An 11,357-nucleotide genomic window follows, 5' to 3' on the forward strand; every position below is an offset into this window, starting at 1 on the left:
GTCTTCCATGTGTAGTAGTAGTTTGGTGCATCAGGAAGGGAGGCATCACTGACACAGGCAGGTGGTGTTGTCTTGTAGTTGGCTATGATTGGATACCCCGCCAAGTCATTGTAGATGCTCTGATCAAGTGCCCTCTTCGCCTCGAATGGTCTGGGTCGAATGCAAACTCTGATATTAAGCACGTTGGTGCATTACTGAGGTAAATAAAAAGGTCTGTATCTATCTGACAGTCACAAATTCCATCAGCGATGTGCAGTAACTAGAAACAAGCATAGAATTCTTGCATTGCTCCTTGTAGATGTAAACACACAGGCCATGACCCCAAGCTCAGTTTCTGTTGGTATGAAATGGAGAGCAGGATAGATGGGAGTGCCGGCCGGGTTGGTTTTTTTTAGCTTAGCACCTACTCCTCCCTGATTACAACACTGTAATAGTCTCTCTCACTGCTCGCAATGTCCCCTCTTCCAGCCACTGACATCTGGCAATACCATGGTCTGGAGGCCTGGTCTCCATGTCTTTTTGTTTGTTTGTTTCCAGAGGTGTAGGAGTGTCTGATGATGATATACAGGAACAAACAAATAAACAATGAACAAATAAACAAACAAATTAAATAATTAAAAAAAACACAATTTTTTGTCTGGAGCAGCTGCTGAGCTTTACTCATGCAGCCATCTTGGATCAGATGTCATTGTAATCAGAAAATCAGTTTTATTTACTTCCCCTGTCAGTGGTTTTAATCTTTTGGCTCATAAGGGTAAAAACGGAACACATGTGTGACCCAAAGTCTATCAATTAAAAACTGATTTGTGTGTCAGACACTTCTTTTGAAGCAAGATGTGTTATAGTGTGGCACACTTGGAATTGTGTGTGCGTGTGTGTGTGTGTGTGTGTGTGTGTGTGTGTGTGTGAGAGAGAGAGAGAGAGAGAGAGAGAGAGAGAGAGAGAGAGAAAGCCTTTATCTGCTGTTATCTCTCCTGGCTCGCTTTGCAGCTGCACTCCACCTGTCACTCACCCACAGGGAGTGATGTGTGTGGGCTGAGCCTTTTGTGTGTGTGTGCGTGTGTGTGTGCGTCTGTGTGAGTTTACAGGAAGTTACAGTATTGTACAGCAGTGCACTAATGGAATGTGTGATGGAGTGAATACAGCAGTGCCCTGAAAACAGACATTTTTATCCCCGTTCATCAAATGACCAACAGATTTATCGAGATTTAACAGCAGAGTGCCCTTCTCTTTCTGAAAGCTTTGATCCGTGTGTGTGTGTGTGAGAAGGTGGGTGGGGGTTCTCCCTCTCTCAGTGTATGTGTGCATTTGTGTGTGTGTGTGTGTGTGTGTGGGTGGGTGTGTGGGTGTGTGTGTTTGTTTCTGATGGTCTCCAAGCTGTGCTTGTAACTGTAGGTTAGTTAAGGTTTACACTTGACCACATTAATTTAATTTTGATGTATTTTCCAGAGGCAATTACACTGTTTAATCATTTGGGAACCGAGGATACCAGTTGTTCTTCAAGTGGAATCTTGGCTTATTTTTGCTTGATACAAGATTTCAGCTGTTCAACATGGTCTCCGTCGCCTGACTCTCTTCTTCATGATGTACCGTAGGAGGCAGGTGTGGACGCAGGCAGCACGGTGGCTTGGTGGTTAGCACGACTTTCCATGTTCTCCCGGTGTCTGAGAGGGTTTCCTTCCGGGGTCTCCGTGTTCTTCCCATAGTCCATAAACATGGAGGTTCTGTGAATTGGCTTTTCTAATAACTGTCCTGGTGTGTGTGTGTGTGTGAATATGTGTGTGTGTGCCCAGATATGGACTGGTGCTCTGTCCTGGGTGAAACCCTAGTGCCTGATGCAGTCCTCCAGGCGGACCGTCGTTCCTGGTCGAGAGTACGCTGTGTGCGTTTGGCTGCCGCTTCTCGCCAATGTGTGGATTGAATATTGAGTGTTGATGGTAAAGTGACATTAGGTTTCTAGACACGTGCTAATATTAACATTTTTATTTAATATTTATACTTTACATTTGTATATTATACTCTATATTTGTAGCGTATAAGATTTACCTGTTGTCTATAGCTGATGTTGTCCACTTGCTGTATGTCTGAGTGTCATGGGGCATTAAGCTTTGTGTGTGCGTGTTTGGTCAGGGGAGTTGGTTGCTAGGTGGAAGCAGGTGCAGCCCAGGTGTGTGTGTGTAAGTGTGTGTGTGTTTGAGAGCTTTCACTTGCAGCATGCAGCCTCATTGCCACTACACAACACCTGCACCCCCCCCGCCCCCCCCCCCAACTTACACACACTCATACAGGTGTACACAGCCTAAAATTAATTTTTATTTGTGTTTTCTTGGGGCATTTTTGGACTGTGATGTAGCATGGTCAAAATCGGTAGCAGTTCCTGGTCTATGTTGGGGACCTACTTAATTTACTACACAATGGTTCCATTGCACTTTCTAATCAACATCAACAAATCAACATGAGGTGGTTACAGACACTAGAGGCCTGCAGTTAGAAGACACTGAGCTGCTTTATGAACCTTGTTTTTAATTCTACAGTATCACCAATTAGTGTTTCTAGTGTCTCAACAGAGCTAAGGGTCTGAGGATGTGCTTTTCACACACTTACTGACCACAGTTAGCCACTGACCCAGTCTCAGCCACAGATGCCCTCCGCCCCCCCCCACGCGTTGACAGAGAGTCTGATACCTTCAGTGCACGAATCTGACTTCACTATCAGGACTCTGCTGGTCACATTCTGACTGGCTCTCTGTACCCCCACGTATACGCACTTCTGTGTAAGGTTTGGCACTGGCTCTTCTACTGTTTCAACATGAAGGACTGCCTCCACACGCCATGCCAAAAAAAATAATAGACTTTTGACTGGTGCTTTTGCGTGACAGTCAAGTTTCTCTTCTTTGGTACACATCCAACTAACGCAGTGATCAACCGTGTTCACTGGAATTCCCTAAGCATTGTGGGAAACTGAGTTCCCCTGGAATTTCTTTTTATAATTCAGACACCACGTTGAAGACCCCAGAGTTCCTCAGTAGTGCCCCAAGCCAGAAAATCAGGGAATCTCGCGGAATTCCAGAGATGTAGTCAACTCCGTGAATGACAGTTGAATGAGTAACAAAGTGCATTATGGGTGTGTGATGTTCCGTTAATGGGGAACATCGCTGAGCAACGGAGAACAAAACTTACCAGACGTTGGACACTCTGGAGAAATGCAGCCTAAAATAACAGCAGCTCTTGGGAGTTAAAAACAAAGACTCAAAGGCTGCTCGGCACACAGCGAAAACACTGACTGCTAACATTACTGCAGTGTGGAGAGGTGTAGTTCCCACTGTCTTTAATCTGCTCTGTGTGATTAAACGCTGAGTGAGAGCGTTTGAGTAGATTACTCTGGTTTTATTCTGTTTACACTGGCTTCTTACTAAGTCCTGTGTTGACTACAGAGTCTTGCTTATGACATGAAATGCTCTTAAAATAAGAGTTTACTGTGGATGAACGAGCAACATTTATTGTCACCTTGCCCCTTGGAACTAAGTTACAGGGTGTAGTGGTTAAACTATGAATTATCATAGCTTTTAGATGAGAAAATATTGACGTTTCTGCTTTAATTTTTTTTTTCATCCGTTTCTCAGCGTCTCACTGGTGATTCACAATGCGCTCATAACACTCTGTCGTCTTACCACTGCACCCTACCCCTCTGTACCAACAAGAACTGAGACCCCCTACCCCAAGTCAATTACACTGTTTTCCAGAGGCGATTACACTGTTTAATCATTTGGGAACTGAGGATACCAGTTGTTCTTCAAGTGGAATCTTGGCTTATTTTTCTTGATACAAGATTTCAGCTGTTCAACATCATCTCCGTCGCCTGACTCTCTTCTTCATGATGTACCGTAGGAGGCAGGTGTGGATGCAGGCAGCACGGTGGCCTGGTGGTTAGCACGACTTTCCATGTTCTACCTGTGTCTGAGAGGGTTTCCTTCCGGGTTCTCTGTGTTCTTCCCATAGTCCATAAACATGGAGGTTCTGTGAATTGGCTTTTCTAATAACTGTCCTGGTGTGTGTGTGTGTGAGCAACATTTATTGTCACCTTGCCCCTTGGAACTAAGTAACAGGGTGTAGTGGTTAAACTATGAATAATTATCATAGCTTTTAGATGAGAAAATATTGACGTTTCTGCTTTAATTTTTTTCATTCGTTTCTCAGCGTCTCACTGGTGATTCACAAGGCGCTCATAACACTCTGTCGTCTTACCACTGCACCCTACCCCTCTGTACCAACAAGAACTGAGACCCCCTACCCCGAGGCAAACTGGAAAGATAGGGCTATGTGGTAGGGACAAGGGGTGAAATGCGGTTGGACATTCGATTGACCCCATTCATAATCAACAGCAGCACTAACACTACGCCCAGTGCCCTGCTCTGAAGACCTGACCCCCACACGTTTACATTAAACACCATCACTGAGAATGAGGTTTCACCTGGTGGTTAACTACACATTTTCAGTCATTTTCATTTTGGTTTAAAGCTCTTTGGACTGGTTTCCCACACCATGACGTACTCTAGTCCACTCTCTTTGTGGTGGTCCCCTTAAGGCCACATCTTCAGCACCTTAAGTTAAGGAACGTAAGTTTAACATATTCTATATTACTCGTAGATTTTAAAAGTTGTGTTGGTTTCATACGCTCAGTTGTCATCTCCAGGACCTTAGAGACTGTAGGTTTGAATGGAGACCCTGCCTTGACAGAAAAATGCAGTCCACAGGGTTTAATCTCCTAGGTTAGAAAGCTCCTCAGCGATCTCAGCAGAGAACTGAGCACAGCCACCTTAAACACATCACCAACGTAAATGCAGTCATTCATACACTCACCTGTAACTGTCTCATCCTGTTCAGGGTCATGGAGGGTCTGGAGTCACCCAGAATCACTGGACACCGGGCATCACACACTCACACACTCACACACCTGTGGACAGCCTCACGTGGACAAAATTATTTGGACCAACTGGAGCACCTGGAGGGAACCCACACAGACACTGAGAAAGCACACCACGCTCCTCACAGACAGTGACCCGAGGAGAACATCAAACCCAGACCCCGGGGCAGTGTAGCAGCGACAGTTACGTGAAACATGAAATCACCTGCATGTGAGGTGTAGGGTGTAAACAGGTGATCTGACTGTAAACAAGATCCCAGCAGACACCAAACACACACACCAACGGAATCTCCGCCTTTAATGTGAAGGCATTTTCCTCAAAAGTCAGAACTCTCCACTCACAATGACTGCTACTGACACTGGGACAGCTCAGCACACTTGGAGGAGAACACTAAAAACTAGTTCAGTTACATTACCCACAGAGAGCGAGCTTACCTGAGCACTACGTGGACTTTATGAGAGACGCCCCCCCCCCCCCCTCACACACCACCAGCACATGACTCAAGGACATGGCATATCAGATTTTGGATTGTTTATTATCATCACCATCATCATCATTAATAATATTATTATTGTTATTATTATTCATATTTGGACATGTAGCAATACTGGAGACACACAAGCACTGGAACCATCTTTAAAAAACTAAGTGGCCTATAGGGAATAGGCTAATGATTGTAAATCTATCTAACAGCAGTGGGGCAGCTCCTTTTTTCCTAGGCTATCGACACATGACTCGAGCCCACACTCGGCCGCTTCAACAGCTCGCCTAGCCCTAACCCACCCTCCACAGAATAATTTAAATAAAACATTTTTGTAATAAATAAATACATAATCGATAAATAAAAGCTGGTGAGTGCGCACACTCACACTTGGATTGATATAAAAATAATAAACACACCGTGTTAACGCACTTCAGGATAAATAAGACATTCAGTCAGCCCAGGGTTACAGGATTAAGGCAGGTTACAGCGGAGCCTCTGTGGAGAATTGCTTTTCTCTCAAGGCATTTCTGGCTACGCTAGATGGGGACGTTGGGGACAAGGGGGGAGGGGGGACAAGAAGGAAAGCTAGAGTCCAAAAGTCCACAGATTGACAAGCTCTATTAAAGCTAAAGTTATGCAGAAGTGGACAGGCCTGTGGACGGAAAGGCATCTTGCTGTATTGGCACACAGGTCTTCTTAGGTCTAGAAGCTACTGCAGAAGAAGTCTAGAAAAATAAGAATTTAACAGTCTAAACAGTGCTTTATTCGTCCTCCCCTGTAGGACAGCAGGATTTGGGGTCTCTGGAGTTCAGTCTCGGGGGTGGACACGCGCGTAAAAGGCACTGGATTAGTGCGTAAATGTTGCCTTTACGCGCTGCATCCGTGTGTAACAGTCACTTTACGCGTGCGTAAAAGGCGCAGGAGACGTGCGTAAAAGGGAGAAATGGGAGCGTATGAGGAGAGGATTGCGCTCTGATGGACACACAGTCACCCACCTGGAGCCGAAGCGCTGTCCAGCTCTCTGACGTGCTGGACACTGCGAGAAAGCAGAGATTTGGAGTTACGCGTGTCCCCGGCGTGCGTTAAGGCGCAGGAGCCGTGCGTAAACGGAGGCGAGGTGGCTGCGCTCAGCAGGCCGGGCGCACGGGCACCTGGAGCAGGATTACCTGCCTGTTCTCGGACGGGTGGCACTTATTGGTGTGGCGCGTGAGCGCGGGCGAGCTGTAGAAGATAGCCGGACAGTGCTTGCATGGGAACGCGCGCGTGGCGTGTCGGAGTCGCGCGTGCCTCTCCTGGCTGGCGCGGTTGGGGAGGGTCTCGCCGCAGATGGGGCACACGAACGCGTCCTGGGCGCTGAGGTTGAGCGGAGGCTGAAGTCCGGGCTGATGTTGGGGGGCCGTTTCCTTCTCCCCCTTCCCGTCTTCCTCCTGGCGGTGGTGGCTGTGGTGCGCGAGCACGTGCTTTCTCAGGTACGCGTGCCTCTTGAACCTCCTCCCGCAGTGCTGACACTCGCAGGCGCCGTCTTCCTCGGAGCCGGACTCGGACAGACCGGGGCTTCCCGTGTCCCTGTCGCTCTCGGAGCTGCTCTTATCCGGCGCGCTCTTGCTCCCCGGCCCTTGCGCTCCTTGCTCGTGGCTCTGCGGCGCGCTCGCGGGCTTGGGCTTGTGCCAGCGCCGGTGCGAGGCCAGGTTGGCCGGGCAGCTGAAGACTTTCTCGCACTCGGGGCAGCGGTACTCGACGCGCACGATGCGGGAGCAGCGGTGCTGCGCCAGAGCGAAGGGGTCCGCGTACGCCTCGCGGCACAGCTGACACACGAACTCGCCCAGCGCGTGCTTCGGCGGCTCCTCTTCCTCGGGGGCCTCCTTGATGCGGAGACCCAGCACGGGGGACGTGGTCACCTCGTCCTCGAACTGCAGCTTCCTTATGGCTTTGGGGCGCTTGGCTTTGCTCTTGCGCTCGGTCTCCGGGCACGAGGACGACCTCTTAGGCGCGTTCCCGTTGGGCTGGTTGCCTCGGTTGCTGTTGCTCGTGCCTATCTTGAGGTCCACGGGAGCGAGCAGCAGCTGGTCCAGGCTGTGGAGCGCGGCGGGGCTCGGGAAGGACTCGGCGGAGATCGGAGAGCCGAGGCTGAAGCGCTTCTCCAGACCGGCGCGCTCGTGCTCCTTGCTGACCGGGCGCGTGGGGCTGTAGAGCGTGAGACACACGGCTTCGGGGTCGCCGAACTGCACGGGCTTGCTGTCCCCTCTCATGGTCGGCGAGGATGATGCTGATAATGGTGATGATATGGATGACGCTGGGGCTGGGGCCGGGGCTGGGGCTGGTGCTGAGGAGAGGGAGGATGCGGGGGTCTCGCTTTCATCCCCCGTGCGTATCCGGTACGACACGGGCGTTGCTTTCTTGCTCCTCTTGACCAAGAACCCCCTCGGCATCTTCGCGGCGCTTCTGGACCGTCCCTGTGTTCTGAACAGGCTTCTTCCTTCCTTCCTTCCTGCCTTCCTTCCTTGCTTCCGTCCTTCCTTCCTGTAGGTAGGAGTTAAGGGAGAGAGGGGGGGTCCTCGGGTGCTGTTCCCTTTACATCAGATGCCTTTTCATGACTAAAGCATAGCTGCACTCGTTTTTAAGCAAAGATGATGACATTGTTCCCCTCCCCCCTTTCCCTCCCGCCACTCCCTACGCTTGCCTCATCCCCAGCCAATCAGATAGCGGCGTGCTCCCGGTGGATGCGAGGGGGGAGGAGCTTAAGCCCGAGCCTGGGATGGAAGGCTTGGTCCCGTCCCTCCCCGTCGTTTTTTTTCTCAGATTACTAAGCAGATGTACCTGAGGGGCTTTTTTATTAGACTTTAGACGCACGGTGTTCCCAGGGGCGCCCTCCCCCTCCCTCCCACCTCTATCCATCCTGCTTCACGGTCTGATGGCTTTTCGACAGACACGCACGCTCTTTACGCGCGAGGCTTTGGCAGCCTCCTCGCCTGCTACAGGGGGGGCTCTACTCCTGCCAGAAGGAGGAGGAGGGGGCCTCCATTAGAATCTGAAATTAAAATGATGTTGTATGTGTGTGAAAGGGGGGGGGGGGGGGGGGGGCTGTGGAACTGAGTGATCACCATCCAGTACATTTGGGTTTTGGTTTATATGGCGTTTGAGCAGGTGTCCACACACTTTTGTCCACACAGAGCATTAATAACTCCTTTAATCAGGTCTGACGCTGCAGATTCACTCATAAACAACTTATCCCCGAGGTATTGGACTAAGCTCCAGAAAACAGTTCCCCTGTTCCACAGCATATTGCTGGGGGATTTATGCCTCTCCTGCTAACTCTTGGCATTAAGCATTGTGACCAGGGCACTACAGGACACCACAGGACAGTTTAGAGCTTTACAAGACACCACAGGTGACTGTAGGGCGTTATGGGACACTACAGGACACCACAACACAGGACACTGTAGGGCTTTACAGGACACTACAGGACAGTGTAAAGCTTTACAGAACACCACAGGTGACTGTAGGGAGTTACAGGACACTACAAGACACCACAAAAAAGGATAATGTAGGGCTTTACGGCATACTACAGGACACCACAGAGCACTGTAGGGCTTTACAGGATACTACAGGACACCACAGGACAGTTTAGAGCTTTACAAGACACCACAGGTGACTGTAGGGCATTATGGGACACTACAGGACACCACAACACAGGACAGTGTAGGGCTTTACAGGACACCACAGGACACTGTATGGTCTTACAGGACACCACAGGACAGTGTAAAGCTTTACAGAACACCACAGGTGACTGTAGGGAGTTACAGGACACTACAAGACACCACAAAAAAGGATAATGTAGGGCTTTACAGGATACTACAGGACACCACAGAGCACTGTAGGGCTTTACAGGATACTACAGGACACCACAGAGCACTGTAGGGCTTTACAGGACACCACAGGACACTGTAGAGCTTTACAGGACGCCACAGGACACTGTAGATCATGAATATGACACTGAGGGATTTTTCAGGACACTTGAAGACATTCACGGGGATCTACTGGATTTTACAGGAAAATGTAGCATGCAACTGGACACCACAGGACACAGTAAGACTTACAGGACACTGCAGGACACTGTAGGGCTTTACAGGACACCACAGGACAGTGTAGAGCTTTACAGGACGCCACAGGACACTGTAGATCATGAATATGACACTGAGGGATTTTTCAGGACACTTGAAGACATTCACGGGGATCTACTGGATTTTACAGGAAAATGTAGCATGCAACTGGACACCACAGGACACAGTAAGACTTACAGGACACTGCAGGACACTGTATGGCTTTACAGGACACCACAGGGCACTGTATGGTCTTACAGGACACCACAGGACAGTGTAGAGCTTTACAGGACACCACAGGTCACTGTAGGGAGTTACGGGACACTACAGGACACCACAAAAAAGGATAATGTAGGGCTTTACAGGATACTACAAGACACCACAGAGCACTGTAGGGCTTTACAGGATACTACAGGACCCCACAGGACTGTAGAGCTTTACAGGACGCCACAGGACACTGTAGATCATGAATATGACACTGAGGGATTTTTCTTCACAGGATACTACAGGGTGCTAGGATGTTACAGCACACCACAGGACCTTGAGGGATTTGTCAAGATGCTGTAGGACACCACAGGGCAGTGTAGGATACTACAGGACACCACAGGATGGTGCAGGACATTACATATTTTCTTGCTGTAGTTGCACATATTGGGAACAGATTTGTCTGGTTTCAGAGTGCAGCACTAATGTAAACAAATGGGAAAAACTGATACATTTATCTCATACACAGCTCCTCCTCCCTGCACTGGAGAGAGTCTCACATCACTCAGAAGCACAGAAGACCACTGTCACTTTGCATCAGGGGATCAAACAATATTGCAAAATGAGGAGAAAAAAAACCATTTTATTCTTTTCGCCACATTAGCATTTTCATCATAGGACCTAATGGAGAGCTGTTAGCACAACAGTCTCTAATGCGTTTCTCTGCTCTTCTGTAAGAGTGAGTTATTCATACAGAGATCATATACAAGCTTCAGTAATTGCCTTGTTTCACTCCTGTTTTGTTTTAGTGCGTAAGAGACTACAGACACAAGCCACTTATCCTTGTGTGTCATCCCTATTCTTGGAGAATGTTTTATCGTGACTGTCTGGCTAAATACTTTCACTAGTTTAGCTTAACATTTAATAAATGAGTTCTCCTTTTCTGAAACCGTGAGATGATGTAGGGAGTATGAGTCATGAGTAAGTCCTCAAAGTGGCAGCTATTACACACAGTGACCGTCACAAGGATAAGACGTCACAACACACTGCTGAACAAGGACAGTACAGGACATCACTGGACACTCTAAGGTAGTAGAGGACACTACGGGATACTGTAGGAAATAAAACTACAGGACCCCTCAGGACGAAAAGGCTTCACTCTGCACTGTCAGAAAATCTGTCTCTGTGGTGGTTACATATCTGTACCTTTAAATAGGGAACATATTTGTCCCTTATTCTATGATAGTTGTAGATTTTAAAACTGAGACTATGGTTAGCACTGGACTTGGTAACCTAAGGCTCATGTGCAGCTGCTCCAGTGCTTCCTATCTCATCCTCTGCTTTTCAATGCAGCTTAAAGGCCACACACTGCCTGTGCACAGCTGATTGACCATGTCCACACTTCAGTCCTCAGTGGAGCTGAATAAATAATTAGAAGAGTGTCCTCTGGACCTTATCATATTCCAGTTCGTGTTCATCCCACAACTCAATGTTAAATAGAGTTACACATATGGTTATTTATGTTTATGACCTGACAGACCACCGCTGTCTAGAACGCTGTTTTTTTATAGCATTTCAGTTAAATAAAGAACTACATAAAGAAGGTCAGGGCGGCACGGTAGAGCAGCAGGTAGTGTCTCAGGCA

General features: G+C 48.5%; 1 protein-coding gene across 1 annotated transcript; it reads right to left on the reverse strand.

Moving 5' to 3' along the window:
- Window positions 1-5,525: 5,525 nt before the first annotated feature.
- insm1a (insulinoma-associated 1a) lies at window positions 5,526-7,837 on the reverse strand. Its single transcript, XM_066677608.1, has one exon. The coding sequence runs from the start codon at window positions 7,835-7,837 to the stop codon at window positions 6,536-6,538; it is 1,302 nt and encodes a 433-aa protein (XP_066533705.1). The 3' UTR covers window positions 5,526-6,535.
- Window positions 7,838-11,357: the final 3,520 nt, after the last annotated feature.

Source organism: Hoplias malabaricus, chromosome 7 (genome assembly GCF_029633855.1).
Source record: "Hoplias malabaricus isolate fHopMal1 chromosome 7, fHopMal1.hap1, whole genome shotgun sequence".
NCBI classification, from domain to species: Eukaryota; Metazoa; Chordata; class Actinopteri; order Characiformes; family Erythrinidae; genus Hoplias; species Hoplias malabaricus.